The following is a 16,115-nucleotide window of genomic DNA, read 5'->3' on the forward strand; positions in this document are numbered from 1 at the left end:
AGCTGGGGAAGACCAATGGGATCATCAAAACATTGGCTATGAAGAGTGATTTCATGCAGGTTTTACACTTGGTTGTGATCATGTTTTGCATCAGCATCTAATTACTATTTTAATTCCTACTAATATTGTATTTGCTATTATAGTTTTACCTTTTACTGTTGGCCACAAAGTGTTCTTTCCGGCATCAGCCTATTGCCTGTATAAGGCAGAATGTTACTTTGATCCAGAACCTAGAATAGTTGCAAAACATAGAGCTCTTTGTGGTAGTAGTGAACCAGAGTATGAGAGGAATCAGATCTGGACACTTCAAGCACTAGTGGCAGTCTCCCTCTGTTTCCTGAGTCCTAGCATTATTTATGTACACATGGCAATATATGGCCCTGAAAGCAACAGCATGTATTTGGAAACTTCACAGACCGCAGCTAGCAACTGGTACATATGTTAAGTCTGAAGATGTAGAAGCACTGTTAATACACTGCATTGACAGGCACCAGCTTGCTGTGAGTCTAGCCTCCATTCCTAGAGACCTTACAAAGTGCTGTGCACCTTCTTTAATCTGTGAGGAACTAAAAGTACAAAGTGAGTCAGCACTTACGCATTAAGCACTTCAAGGTTAGGTACTTATGCAGTACAAAAAGTCTGGAATTACCACCCACCTGTAACTATATGGGAGCCTACCTTATTGGCACAACTCGTGCACCAGCAGATTCTAGGAACTTCACATAAGAAGCAGCAATGTAGGAACTTCCATATCTATGGAAACTTGTAAAGTCACACTCCTGTGCCAATATCCCTACAGTGTCCAGAAAACAGAGAGGATTGCTGCTATACAAATTAGTTATAGTCCAGAAGGCGGCAAATTAAATTAAAACTCTCATTCCTTTCACTAACTGATTTGATTCATACACTACACTGAGTAGTATTATACTTAATGATTTACCAAGAACGATGAGAAAATTGGAATAATAAACAAGCTTGCTTAGTAATGGGGTATCAAATAAAACCATTTTAACAGTTTGACTTTAAATTCTCTGCCATGTTAGATTAGTTTCACAACTTTTTATAAACATATTTTCTATATTTAATTTGTTTAGAGCATAACTAAAGTATCTTTAGTTATCAGGGCACTTTAAAGATAAGGCCCCAGCTCCAAACAGTTTAAAATCAAATCCTGGACTCTGCACCCTAATCCCTGTAGTTGGACCTATGGGCCCACATAGAGTCCCAAAGAATCAAGAGAATTCCATAAGAGGTCAGTCTCATCCACACAGATTGGATTGCAATATTGGGACATAAGTTATGTGTACAGGCAAGTCGCCTCTTAGGCGCATTTAACATGCGCAAATTCAGCTTTGCGCAGTCAGCAAAAACAGGGGAAAAAAATAAAAATAACAATATAAAAACTGCATCTGTAGTGCGGGCAATTCCGCCCGCCATTTAACTCAATGAGTGTTTCACTATACGCGGTTTTCGCTTTATGTGCTAACCGTGGAACAGAACCCCCACCTAAGATGAGACTTGCCTGTATCAGAGTTGAAAGACAGGCAACATAGGCTATTTACTGTACATCTAATGAATCTGTTGCAGGCTATTTTGTGGTGGCAGGCAGTGTTTTAGAATTTTCCATTTTCACAAGTTATTTCTATTTTCAAAAACAAAAACACCTGAGATACTAAAACCCATATCTTAAACATTAGCCATACAAAAACCTACAATAAAGTCCATTTGTAATTCTAGAACTCATAACATTTTAGGCTTTAATCCTTCAAAACCACTTACTTTGTACTTAACTTTAAGCATGTGAGTAGTTCCATTAAAATTACAATTTATGTGCTTCAAGTTAAGCACCTATATGTCTGCAGGATTGTGCCTTGCCTTAGACAATACCTTTTCATGAGGATTTACACAAAGATACTTGGACATTTTCTAAATATCCATTACGCAGCACATAGCCAGACCAGAACACTGCATTAGAACATTGTCTAGACTGTTGTGCAATTGTGCCACATGACTTACTGTATCACAGCTTCTGGAAACAGTGAAAGTGCAAAAAATAATTTTGCTGACTAACTGTTCACCATTTACTTCACACGTGGAAAGCAAAGCCAGCCGAGCTATCGATGGCTCGACTTGGTAATAAACAAACCAGCTCTGGAAAAGGAAACTTAAAAAACAAAAACAAAATCAACACCTGTTCTTCAAAAGGGAGCAGAGGGGCTTTTCTGAAAAAGTTGTGAGGGCAGGTGGGGGGAGGGAAATCCTGAGTGTCTCTGTGCCTCAGTTCCCCATCTGTAAGATGGAGATAACTGTACTTCCTTAGCTCCTGGGTGTTCTGAAGATAAATACTGTAGTAGGGCTAGTCTACACTAGAAGCGCTACATCAGTGCAGCTGCACATCTGGTGAAGACACTCTATGCCGAACGGAGAGCTCTCTCTCATCAGCATAATTACTCCACCTCCATGCAAGGCCTTGGAACGTATGTCATCAGGCAAGCCTCTCCTGCTGACATACCACCGGTGGGTGTGGACAGTGCTGAGGTCGCTGTAACTGACACCGCTCATTTTTCACATTCCGAGTGAGGTACGTTATACTGACTTACATGCCAGTGTAGACCTATCCTAAAGCAGTGTTTCTCAATGACAAGTCTGGCGCTGGTCCCAGAGATCTCCCTGATAGTGTAGGAAGGTAGCAAGCCAGTCCCTGATATCAAAAAGGTTGAGAAACACCGCTCTAAAAGATGATGAGGTGCTCAGATCCTACAGCAGAGGGAGTATATAAGCACACTGGATAGATGCAGGTGAATAGTCTTACACCTGATGGTCAGTGCAGGCTACATTGTTATTGCTGAGACTGACAGCATCCTAACAGGTGAGACGGGTAGGCAGTGAGAAGATGGCCCCTTCTTGACACAATGAAGCTTTGCACTCAGGATGTCAACGCCGCCCTCCCCACAGAGGTGTCAGAGCAGGGAGAGGGGAGTTTTGAAGGAAGGAGAAGGTATTTTTACCTTATTTTAATGCGTTCCCTCAACTGACCCTCTCGTATTAACATCTGCCATAGTTAACCACCCTCTCCCGCACGCAGCAGCAGGGGCTCTCCCGGTGCCCGCCGCCCCTGCGCTTCTTACCAATGATGGGTCTCTCGTTGCTGCCCCCCTGGCGGCTCCGCGACACCACGGAGGCCAGAGCATTGGCGCAGAGGAGCAGCAGCAGCAGGATGCAGACTCCCGGCGGGGAGCGGGGCCCGGAGTAGCGCAGCATGGCTCCCTCGCCGCCCGGCGCCGCCCTGGCTCTGCGACTGTACTGCGCAGCAGCGTCCCGAGCGCACCGCCCTTGCTGCAGAGCGGGCACCGCCTTCCCCGGGCTGCGGGCTGCACCCTGGGAAACGTAGTTCCGCTGCGGGGCTCCGCGGGAAGGGACAATGTGGCCTCTCCCGTGTGCCCGAAAGCACGGGGCCAGGCAATCAGAGCCCCGGGGCAAGCTGGTGAGATGGATGGTGAGATGAGCTGGAGCCAGGGGACGAGCAGGTGTAAACGGGAGAGCAGAGAGCTTGAGCTGTCCCAGTGCGTGGGCCACTCCACGCCCTTCCTGCTGGCTGGCTCTTCCCAGGTGTGTTGCAACCACGGACTGTCCTGCGGCAGGGGCATCGCTGGCTCACTCTGTTACCCTGCGAGGACAAGCGGGCAATAGTCAAAGGCTCCCTCGCTTCCTGCACACACAACTCTTTGGCCCACTTTTGTACTGTATTGTTTTCTGGCTCTTTCCTAGTGTATTGTTGTAGATCTGTGTGGAAGGGGTTTGCACGATCAGGAATTCTGTAATCAGGGAATACAGCTCTCAGGCAGGACTTCTCAAACTTGGAGTACGGACACCCCAGGGAGTCACAAGTTTCTTACATGGGGAGTGGTGAACAGTCAGCCTCCACCCCAAACCCCGGTTTGCCTCCAGCATTTATAATGGTTTTAAATATCTAAAAAGTGTTTTTAATTTATAAGGGGGGGGGTCGCACTCAGAGGCTTTCTATGTGAAAGGGGTCACCAGTACAAAAGTTTGAGAACCACTGATCTAAGGCAGTCATTTCTTAAACTAGGGCCACCGCTTTTCAGAGAAAGCCCCTGGCGGGCCGCGCCACTTTGTTTACCTGCTGCGTCTGCAGGTTTGGCCAATTGCGGCTCCCACTGGCCGCAGTTCGCCGCTCCAGGCCAATGGGGGCTGCAGGAAGCCGTGTGGGCCGAGGGACGTGATGGCTGCTGCTTCCTGCAGCCCCCATTGGCCTGAAGTGGTGAATCGCAGCTAGTGGGAGCTGCAATTGGCCGAACCTGCAACGCAGCAGATAAACAAACCAGCCGGCCCACCTTGGGCTTTCCCTGAACAAGCGGTCGCCCTAGTTTGAGAACCACTGATCTAAGGCATCTCTGTGCTTTCTCAACTGGATGAGCTATTTAAACTTAGCTCCAGTTCAAGACCTAAAAATAGCAAGCTCTTCTTTAAAGGATTGTGATTTCTCTGTGTCTCTTTTCGTCCCCTCAAAGCCCACGTCCACACTACAGGGTAAAATCGATGTTATTAAAATCGATTTTATAAAGCAGGCTTTATAAAATCGATTTTGCGCGTCCACACTAGGGCTACTTACATCGATGTTGAGCGTCCATGTTCCCTGGCGTCCATCTTTTCCCTGAGCGTTGCACTCTGGGTACCTATCCCACAGTTCCTGCATGGGTCCCTGGCCTTTGAAATTATGGGTTACTACCCCAGTGCATGATGGGGCCAAAATCCCCGTCGTGGGTGGTTCTGGGTACAGCCTCACCCCCTCCCTTCCTGTCAGCGGAACACAGTCACTTCGCGCAGTTTTTACTGGCTGCAGTGAGAAAACGCCATTTTGCAGCAAGCATGGATCCAGGAGTGCTCTTATCCTTGATCGCGAATGCTGTAAATAGTTCACGCATTCTCATGCTATCCATGCTGAACCATGAGTCAGAAATGCAAGAGAGAATGCTTGACTGCGGGGACGACAGTGATGAGGACTTGGAGAACGAGATTTCCGACACCCCGGGCCCCTGCACTTTGGAGCTCCTGACGGTTTTGGGGGAGGTTCTACCCGTTCCGCGCCGCTTTTGGGCATGGGAAACAAGCACTGACTGGTGGGACCGCATAGTCCTGCAGGTATGGGACGATTCGCAGTGGCTGCGGAACTTTCGCATGCGTAAGAGCACTTTCTTTGAACTTTGTGACTCGCTTTCTCCTGTCCTGAAACGGCATAATACCAGGATGAGACCAGCCCTCACAGTGGAAAAGCGAGTGGCAATAGCCATCTGGAAACTTGCAACGCCAGACAGCTACCGGTCAGTCGGTAATCAATTTGGAGTGGGAAAATCTACTGTGGGGGCTGCTGTGCTGGAAGTATCCAAAGCAATCATTAAGCTGCTGCTTCGAAAGGTTGTGACTCTGGGAAACGTGCAGGCCATTGTGGATGGCTTTGCTGCAATGGGATTCCCTAACTGTGGGGGGGCCATAGATGGAACCCATATCCCTATCTTGGCACCGGAGCACCAGGGCGCCCAGTACATAAACCGCAAGGGGTACTTTTCAATGGTGCTGCAAGCCCTGGTGGATCACAAGGGACGTTTCACCAACATCCACGTGGGATGGCCAGGAAGGGTTCATGACGCACGTGTCTTCAGAAGCACTACACTGTTTAAACGGCTGCAGCAAGGGACCTACTTCCCTGACCAGAGAATAACAGTTGGAGATGTTGAAATGCCTATAGTTATCCTTGGGGACCCAGCCTACCCCTTGATGCCCTGGCTAATGAAGCCATACACAGGCAGCCTTGACAGTGCTCAGGAGTTGTTTAATTACAGGCTGAGCAAGTGCAGAATGGTGGTAGAATGTGCATTTGGCAGATTGAAGGGAAGATGGCGAACGCTTCTTACTCGCTCAGATCTTAGCCAAACCAATATCCCCTTTGTCATTGCTGCTTGTTGTGTGCTCCACAATCTCTGTGAGAGTAAGGGGGAGACCTTTATAGCGGGGTGGGAGGCTGAGGCAAACCACCTGGCCGCTGATTATGCGCAGCCAGACACCAGGGCAATTAGAAGATCACACCAGGATGCTGTGCGCATCAGAGAAGCCCTGAAAAGTAGCTTCCTCATGGGCCAGGGTACAGTTTGAATGCTGAGTTTCTTTTCCATTGATTACCACCCTCCCCATGTATTCAGTCCTGCTGCTGCAAGCTGCATTCCCTGCACCCTTCCACAACTGCTTGCTTACGGTAATTAAAATAGCCGTCTGTGTCTGTGGAAAACATTGAATTCTTTATTAAAAGACAGTCACTGTAAGCAGCGCACCCTCCCTCTTGCATTTAGAAGCCTGTGAATAGAATTACAGTAATAGGGTTTTTTTGGGAGAAGAATAGTAAATGGCTAGGGTTAGGGAGGGATGTAGGAAGGAAAGACAAAGTCAGTTAAGGAAGCCCAGAAGTGGCTTCATGGACCAGGGAACGGTGTGATTGGTATGTTTATTTCCCTGTTATTACCTACCTCCCCATGTCTTGACTCTGGCTGCTGCAAACGAGCTTCCCTGCACCCTTCCTTAACTGCTTGCTTATTGAAAATAAAGTTACTGGTATTTGTTAAAGAAATTGAGTTCTTTATTAAAAATCAGACCCTTTCAGCAATCAATCATCATGCTTGCTGTTACAATCCTGTGCATGACATTTCATAACTCGGGGTTCTCCGGGGAAGGGAGTGAGGGAGGTTTGGAGGAAGGGGGAGGGAGGTTGGTAAGAAGAAGGCGCATCAGAGAAGACATAACAAGATTTATCATAGACCATGGTACGGTATGACTGCTTTGTTTATTTTCCCTGTATTACCCACCTTCCCATGTGCTTACTCCTGATGCTGCAAACTAGCTTCCCTGAAGCTTTGCAAAGCTGCATGCTTTATTTCTTTAACAACCCACCCTCACACTGCCTTTGCATAGCATGTCCTGAGAGTAAAGTAAGTAAATGGTGCCAAGGGAGAGGTTTGGGAGGAGTACAGGAGGGAAGAAACATAACATTAAGGGGTTTTCAATGTAATGACAGCCTTCTGGTTGGACTGTCCACAGGGGTGTAGTTGGCTGGTGCAGATAGCCTTCCCCCACGCGTTTTTACACGCCTGGTTCTGGAAGGTGTGGGACAGGGTGAGTACTGAGGGAGGTTATACATGGGCTGCAGAGGCAACCTGAGACCACGCAGCTCTTCCAGCATATCGAGGAGTATGTCGGTCTGATCACGAAGAAGATCCAGCGTTGCTGCCCGCCAGCGCTGCTCTTCCTGCCACCTGAAATCATTTTTAGCATCCCTCCTGTCTTCGCGTTGACTGGCAGCCTCCCTGTACTTTGCGACCAATTGTTTCCAGTCCCCCTGCTGAGCTCTCTCAGTACGGGTTACTGCCATAATTTCTGTGAACATCTCCTCACGCGTCCTCTTTTTTCTTAGCCTTCTTATGTGACCTCCCCGTCGGACAGGAGAAGGGAGAGGGAGGCTGGAGAAATGTGCAGCTGTGTGGGGGGGTGGGGGTGGAAAGAGTGATAGAAGAATCATAAGAGACATTTCATAGAACAATGGATACAGTCTTTCTCAGTGAACTGCGCTATTCACCGTACCTTGAGCATGTAACTTTACCACAAGGTCGCCTTAGGATTCTTTTAATACTTATTGCTTGTGGCTGAGGACTGAGATTTCAGCTCAGCCGCAGGTCAGGGGAGCACACAGACCGTGTCCGGAGACAATGGTAAGTTATTTGGTAGTGAACCGTGCAGTGGCTTGTAGTACCCTGCACCCCCTGCTATTATCAGGTAGCATGAACAGTAGTGAGGCAAAGCGCTTTAAGGAACAACACTGGTTTCTTTTCTTAAGCCATGGAAAAGGTGCAGCACAGGGAAATACAAGTTCCCTCCCACAATCATCTGTGCTGCACTTTGGAGTTAGCTTTAATGCCATCTACCTAACCCCATCCCCCCTCTGCCATGGCAGTTAATAGGGATGATTCATGCTGGCCAAGTGCTAGGGGACACCACCCCGTAGGAATGAACAGCTTTCTAACAACCACCACCTGGGTCATTGTTTTAGGAAAGGTTTTTCATTTACTGGCTCAGCACAGAAGAAAGGAATGAATGGTCATCTCTGTTCCCAGACATGTTAACAGACTGTTCCAGTAACTCTAATTCCAGCTACTGCATGCAAGCACTCATGGCAAATCACTCACTAAAAAAGGCTTGCATTCATTCAGCCTACGCTTTTAATAAAAAAAGTGCACTCACCAGAGGCCAATTCCACAGCATCGTTTTCTGTGCTACTGGCTTGAGAGGGCTGGCAGGGTACTTCTGTAAGGGTTAGGAAAAGATCCTGGCTGTTAGGGGGAATTGAATGCTCTGTGCTCTCTGCTGTTTCGTCCTCCTCTTGGTCCTCATCGTGATCTTCGCTGTCCTCTAAATCTTCGGCAGTGGCAGAGATCACTACCCCCACCTCTGAATCCACAGACAAGGGGGGGGTTGTCGTTGCACAGTTCCCCAATATTGCGTTCAGCTCCTTGTAGAAGCGGCATGTTTTGGGGCCAGATCCTGACCTGCCCTTTGCTGCTTTGGTCTTCTGATACGCCTGTCTGAGCTCCTTCACTTTCACCTTGCACTGCAACGAGTCTCTGCTGTGTCCTCTCTGTCTCCTGGCATTAGAAATCTTTTCAAAGGTTTTCTCATTTCTTCTGCTGGACCTCAGTTCTGAAAGCACTGACTCTTCTCCCCATACAGCTATCAGATCCTGTAACTCCTGTGTGTTCCATGCTGGAGCTCTTTTCCTATTCTCAGGAGATTGCATTGTTATCTCTGCTGCTGAGAGCTCCACGCTGGGCAAACAGGAACTGAAATTTCAAAGTTCCCGGGGCTTTTCCTGTTTACCTGGCCAGCAGTAGAGTTCCTTTCCCTGTGCAGAGCGGCCACTGGTGCACTATGGGATACCTCCCGGAGGCCATTAACTTCTGTTTCCGTCCACACTAGCATAAAATCGATTTTATAAAATCGATTTTAGGGTTACTCCGCTCGTTTAGGTGGAGTACAGAAATCGATTTTAGGGACCCTTAAAATCGATTTACTGTACTCTGTAGTGTGGACGGTTACAGCTTTAAATCGATTTAAAGCTGTTTAAATCGATTTAAAGCTCTAGTCTGGACCTGCCCAAAGTGGGTGCACTCAGGTAAACTCCAAATGCACAAATGCAAACATATTGTTCTTCGGTTATAGTTGAAAGTGCGGTTGTTGCCTTTGTTGTCAACAAACCCTGAATGCAGCCTAAGAACACAGCTGTGAAATCTGACATGATGTTCACGGGCCACCACTTTCACTTTGCCTGATTAAAAGTGCACCACACTGAGTAACAGTGCATAATATACTAGCTGCTAATGCTGCATGCACTGCCAGTGTCTCCAGCAAAGCTCTGGGCTACATTTGTTTACTATTTTTTTCTTTCCTTCCTTTTGTGTTTTTAAAAAGAGATTTTGCCAATACAGATATGAAACAACATACTCACACAGAGAAAGAGAAACAATAAATAAACACACAGTGCTAAGGCAATTGGACTGAGCCTGTGCCCTTTGAAGTAAATGACAAAACCACCCAGGGTAATAAGGATCAGTAATAATGCCACACTGAAGGGTTGCTACAATGCCCAGTGAAGTCAGCAATGCCCATGTGAGTTCAATGGGTGCTGTTAGATGTTCGGCTGTATGTGTGTGTTCTCCCGGTGTGCTCTCCTAGCTCTGCGCTGACAGCTGGCACAGCAGACCTCAAGCCAACCGCCTAATGACCACAAAATCCGTTAAGGTGAGAAGGTGGTTGGTCCGGTTTATTGTCAACAAAGCACAGTCCTAGCTCCCCGAATCAATGTCTACAATTACAGTAGCACATGTATGCCTGTGACAATGGACGCAGCTCAGTGAATGGCGGGACTTTCCATTCCCCCTTTGGCTGCCCAAAGACAGTCCCTCTGAGATACCTCTTTGTACACAGATACAAACAAGTGATGTATTATTCCTAACATAACTAGATGCCATCCTCTGATGTATTTGGATGTCACCCATTATCTTGTACATATTAGTTCAGTCAAAACATCTCTATCCAGCATGCTGTCATCCTGACCTTATCTTTAGGATGGGTCAGTGTGTTTCTGTTATCTTTGGGGAATGTGCTGGTATCCAGATGTTCTAGTACCACCTTTCTCGAATGTGTTTGTGTATATATTCTTATGCCTAGCTCTACAGTAACTCCTCACTTAACGCTGTCCCGGTTAACATCATTATATTGCTGATCTGTTAGGGAACATGCTCATTTAAAGTTGTGCAATGCTCCCTTATAGTGTCGTTTGGCAGCTGCTTGCTTTCTCCACTGCTTGCAGGATTCTCTGGAAGAGCAGCCCCTCCTTATGGGGATTAGAACCAGGAGGCAGCAGCCTCCCCCGCCATCAGCTCCCCTAAATTCCCTTTAAGGTATGTGGCTTGGCAGCTACCCAGCAGCAGTTCAGCTGTCCCTCCCCCCACTGCCTTGCTGCTCCTGCCCTGTCCTCTGCCCTGTAGCTGCTCCCAGGAGCTTCCTACTTGCTGGAGGAAGGGGGGAGAGGGGTGTTTTTATCCAGATGTCCCCCTGCTCCTACCCCATCCCCCACTCTGTACCCCTCTCCACAAAACGGAGGAAGGGGACAGGGCTCAGGGACAAAAAGGAGGGAGCTTGCTGGAAGCTGTTGCTTCCTGTCTGAACTGTCTGATCTGTTTAAAAGGGCAATGTACTTGAAGTGGAGTCAGTGTACTTAAAGGGGCAATGTGTCTCTCTTTCACACACACGCACCCCGCTCCCAGCGCTTTGGAAAGTCAGCACCTGTGCAACAGTGCATGTGCTGTCAGGAGGAAGGAGTGGCGCGCTCCAGCTGGATAGTGTGGGCTTATCATCATGTTCAGTTTTTGTAGATAAGTGTTTGCAGCTACTGCCCTGCATCTATTGTATTTTCTCCCTCCTGCCTCAGTCCATGCTGCCTTGTAGAGTGCGAGTCTACATTAACAGCATATTAACCCTTGAGGACTCAGCCAAGTGCTAGTTCCTCCTTTAGCAGCAGGACATTCCCTGGGAAATATTCCATCCTCCTACTCCACCATCTCAACCAAGCTTCACAATCATTCAGTGCTGTGTACTGAAGGACATAAATCCACACCATGTAGAGTTTATTACACACAGCACTGGCGGAGTTTCACCTTGCTTATTAGGCTCAGAGACACTGTCAATCAATTGATTACAATAGAATATATAGATTTTCCATGAGCGGGGGAAGGTGACGGAGTAGGCAGTTCCACACCCCGAGATAGGTTTTGCAGATGTCTCCATGGGCGGAGACATTATGTAGCCAATGGTTAAACGGTTACATAATGTCTCCGCCCATGGTCTCAAGTTAGCAAGTTAACATTTAATTAACACTTTGATAAAATGTTATTAGTATAATATATATATGTTGAATTCTGATTTGGGGTCCATGGGAATGGAGCAACTCCTTTGATTGTCCACCAGGTACATTCCTAGGGGTTAAAGCAAAGAAACAGTGAAAGTATATGACAATAAAGATTGTCCCCTTTATGTCTTAAGGCAGGCATTGGTCCCTGAGAAGGGAGGTGGAAGGATGCCATATCTTATACTGACATGTGCCAACTTTTCACAAACTCAAGGTTGGATTTGTGGTAAGAACGTTCCCTACAGAAGAAACTGACACAATAGGAACAGGGATCCTTTGTTCAATTTGCAACTCTGAATAAGACACAATTATTTAGTTCTTAGCTCCAATACCTGGCAATTTGCTGACCAGGCCTATTTTAGCAAAACAAGATTATCTGTTTACCCCAGCTTTCTCTTAGCTATTCACTATTTGCTAGGCCTCTGGTCTCTTGACCAAACTCTGGACTTTGGGTCTGAGAAAGAGCTGGCACAATCCATAGACCAGGTTGTTATATAAAATGTACATGGATTTTAACTCTTCATGTACAATATTAAACTGTTTTTTAAAAATTGCTTAAAACTTATACTGAATATGTACGTAATATATTTTGTCTGGCAAAAAAAATTCCCCGGAACCTAACCTCCCCTATTTACATTCATTCTTATGGGGAAATTGGATTCGCTTAACATCATTTCGCATAAAGTCACATTTTTTAGGAACATAATTACAACGTTAAGTGAGGAGTTACTATACTTAGGAATGTATGTTTCTGCAGCATTAGCCCAGTTCTTGCCAGATTCTGTGAGCAGGGCCTGCCTCTTGCACACAATTATGCTTTATATCGGCAAAGTTTTGCTCAGGCCTCATACCAGGCCTCTAATACAGGGGCTTATGTTTCAGACCCTCTTCCTACTACAGGTATAATGGCCTTAATTCAGCAGTCTATGTTTAAATGGGACTTATGAATATGTTAAAAATGCTTTGATGAATTGGGCCTGTGTGAAGGCCAGAAATATAGTTCATGAAACTCTCAAGTGTTCCTCTCTCTACATCTCAGCCAAATATTCTATATGTAGCTTTCCAGTGCCCCTTGGTGTAATATCCAGAGGACCACAGTGAATTAAACTCATCTTTTTTTCCTGTTTTATTCTGCTGCTAGGAGATTAAGGGGTCACTAATGGCAAGTACTTAACATAAAATGACATAATTCTTTGCAGTGGTCCAAATCTTTATCCTATTGAAACCTATGACACAATTCTCATTGACTTTAATGGGTAATCAGTTCACAAAGTCAAATACTGTAGCTGGAATGCCAAAGGGAGTTGATAATTGTGTACCCTATACCAGCATTTGTTGCTTGTTAATGCTACTACACTCAGCCCAAGGTCTATGCTATGGAAGGAAAAAGCAGGAGGAAGGGTTGTACCAGAGACAGATGGCAGAAGGGAGAAGAGAGAGAGAAATATAAATATACTCAAGTAACTATGTAGCCAAAAAGGCATGGCCATCATCACCCCAGCCGCTCGGTATGCTATAGCTCCTCTCCCCATCTTTCATCTGTCGTTTTAAATCTCTTTAGGTTGTAATATTTTGGGGACAGGAACAGCCCTCCCTCTGTGTCCGTACAGCACATTTTAGGCGCTACTGTAGTGTAAGAGCTTGATTGTGGAGTCACTCCAAGCCTTAAGTAAAGAACAGCACATACCGAAGGTGCCCCAGGGGCAAAGCAGAGACTGAACTGAGTCTGAGAGAGTCCTGATTCAATCCTTGGTCTGGTCTACACTACGCGTTTAAACCGATTTTAGCAGGGTTAAACTAATTTAACGCTGTACCCGTCCACACAACGAGGCCCTTTATATCGATATAAAGGGCTCTTTAAATGGGTTTCTGTACTCCTCCCCAATGAGAGCAGTAGCGCTAAAATCGGTATTACCGTATCGGATTAGGGTAGTGTGGCCGCAAATTGACGGTATTGGCCTCCGGGCGGTATCCCATAGTGCACCACTCTGACTGCTCTGGACAGCAATATGAACTCGGATGCACTGGCCAGGTATACAGGAAAAGCCCCACGAACTTTTGAATTTCATATCCTGTTTGGCCAGCATGGAGCTCTGATCAGCATAGGTGACCACGCAGAGCTCATCAGCACAGGTAACAAGGCAGTCTCCTGAGAATCGAAAAAGAGCTCCAGCATGGACCGCATGGGAGGTACTGGATCTGATCGCTACATGGGGAGAGGATTCTGTGCTAACAGAACTCCGTTCCAAAGGACGAAATGAAAAAATATTTGAAAAAATTTCCAAGGTTATGATGGAGAAAGGCCACACCAGGGACTCAGTGCCGTGCAGAGTGAAAGTTAAGGAGCTCAGACAAGCCTACCAGAAAACCAAAGAAGCAAACGGAAGGTCTGGGGCAGGGCCGAAAACATGCCTCTTCTACGCTGAGCTGCATGCAATTCTAGGAGGGTCCGCCACCACTACCCCACCCCTGTCCCTGGATTCCGAGGTGGAGGTGGTTATCTCAGCCATGGCTGAGGTTTCTGTGGATGGGGAAGATGACGAGGAGGAAGAGGAGGATGAGTTTGCAGAAACACACAGCACTCTGTTAGCCCCAACAGCCAGGAACTTTTTCTCACCCAGACGGAATTTCCCTCCCAGCCCTCCCAAGCCACTAGCCCAGACAGTGAAGCCATGGAAGCGACCTCTGGTGAGTGTACCTTTGTAAATATAAAACATGGTTTTAAAGCAAGAGTTTTTTAATGATTGATTTGCCCTGAGGTCTTGGGATGCATTCACAGCCTGTACAGTTATTGGAAAAGTTTGTTAACATGTCTGGGGATGGAGCAGAAATCCTCCAGGGACATCTCCATGAAGCGCTCCTGGAGGTACTCCAAAAGCCTTTGCAGAAGGTTTCTGGGCAAGGCAGCCTTATTCTGTCCACCATGGTAGGACACTTTACCACGCCATGCATGTAGCAAGTAATCGGGTATCATTGCATGACAAAGCATAGCTGCGTATGGTCCCGGTGATTGCTGGCATTCAAGAAACATCCATTCTTTATCTCGCTGTGTTATCCTCAGGAGAGTGATATTGTTCATAGTAACCTGGTTGAAATTCAGGAATTTAAGTAAGGGGACAGAGATGGCCATTCCTACTGGGCTGTTTGCCTGTTGCTTAAAAGAAATCCTTCCTTGCATGTAGCCAAGCAGGGGGAGGGGAGGAGGGGAATAGCGCTGAGCTTTTTCAAGTTTGGCTATCAGGGATCATCCCTGCTACCAGCCATGCGGTGTGGGGGGAAGGGGGGTGATTAGCAGTGATCTTCCATGATAGCAGCCATGCGGTGGGGGGAGGGGTAAAACGATCATCCCACAGAATTGGAGGGGTGGCGGTGGCTTCTGCTACTGCATGTTAACAGGAAAGAAGCATCACTGAACGGGATTTGCTTGGTATTTGGGAAAGGAGGGCACTGTGTATATGAAGACTGCAGAAGCCGAAAGACAATGGCTTACCATGGCTGCATTCAAGCTGAATTCTGATGCCTGGGCCTGCATCTGTGAGATCTGTAACACCAGAGCCGCAGGCACTCAATATTAAGATGCAAAATGCAACCTTGTAGTGAAATCATATGTGTATGTAAGGTGAATAGTGTTGTTCACTGTGAAAGAGTATAACCATTGTTCTGTAAAATGTATCTTTTTAAATACTTCTCTCCCTTTTTTCCCTCCCTCATGCAGCTGCACATTTTTCAAGCCTCCCTACTCCATTCCGAAGGCTATCTCAGATAAGACGGAGGAAAAAGAAGACGCGAGACGAAATGTTCTCGGAAATCATGGAAGTGACCCGCAATGAAAGAGCTCATTTGAATGAGTGGAAGGACGTGGTATCAAATTACAGGAAAGGTGCCAATGAATGTGAGGACAGGAGGGACCAACGTGAGGATAGGAGGGACGAACGTGAGGATAGGAGAGATGCTTGAGATGAGAGGTGGCAGCAGGAAGATCAGAGGTGTAGGCAGGAAGATCAGTGGTGGCGGGATACAACGCTGGGGCTGCTGCATGATCAAATTGACATCTTCCGACGTCTGGTGGAGCTTCAGGAACAGCAGCAGGGTCACAGAGTGCCGCTGCAGCCCCTGTGTAACTACCCTCACCATTCACCATGTTCCATGTCTTCCTTACCCAGACGTGTAAGAACGCATGGGGGAAGGCTTCGTGCACCTGCCCACTCCACCCCCGTGGACAGCCCAACCAAAAGGCTGTCATTACATTGAAATGTTTTTAGTGGCCTTTTCCTTCCCTCCTATCCTCCTCCCAAACCACACCCGGGCTACCTTGTCAGTTATCTCCCTCTTTTTATAATGACTTTTTCCTTAAGCAAGTTGTAATCGAAGGGGGAGGGTGGGTTGCTTACAGGGAATGAGTCAATCAAGAGGGGGGGTTCATCAAGGAGAAACAAACACAACAGTTACACCGTACCCTGGCCCGTGATGAAACTTGTTTTCAAAGCTTCTCTGATGCGCACCACTTCCTAGTGTGCTCTTCTAATCGCCCTGGTGTCTGGCTGCGTGTAATCAGCAGCCAGGTGATTTGCCTCAGCCTCCCACCCCT

At 47.0% G+C, this 16,115-nt stretch overlaps 1 protein-coding gene across 1 annotated transcript in view; it reads right to left on the reverse strand.

The window, feature by feature from the left end:
• The window catches only part of LOC115645053 (gamma-glutamyl hydrolase-like), a 44,196-nt gene that overhangs the window by 17,227 nt on the left and 10,854 nt on the right, over nt 1–16,115 (reverse strand). Inside the window, 3 exon segments of the mRNA XM_030549456.1 lie at nt 679–793; nt 3,129–3,366; nt 3,368–3,404. Of these exon segments, the coding sequence (XP_030405316.1) occupies nt 679–793; nt 3,129–3,366; nt 3,368–3,404 (390 nt within the window).

The sequence above is a fragment of the Gopherus evgoodei genome, chromosome 2 (assembly GCF_007399415.2).
Source record: "Gopherus evgoodei ecotype Sinaloan lineage chromosome 2, rGopEvg1_v1.p, whole genome shotgun sequence".
In the NCBI taxonomy this organism is placed as follows: Eukaryota; Metazoa; Chordata; order Testudines; family Testudinidae; genus Gopherus; species Gopherus evgoodei.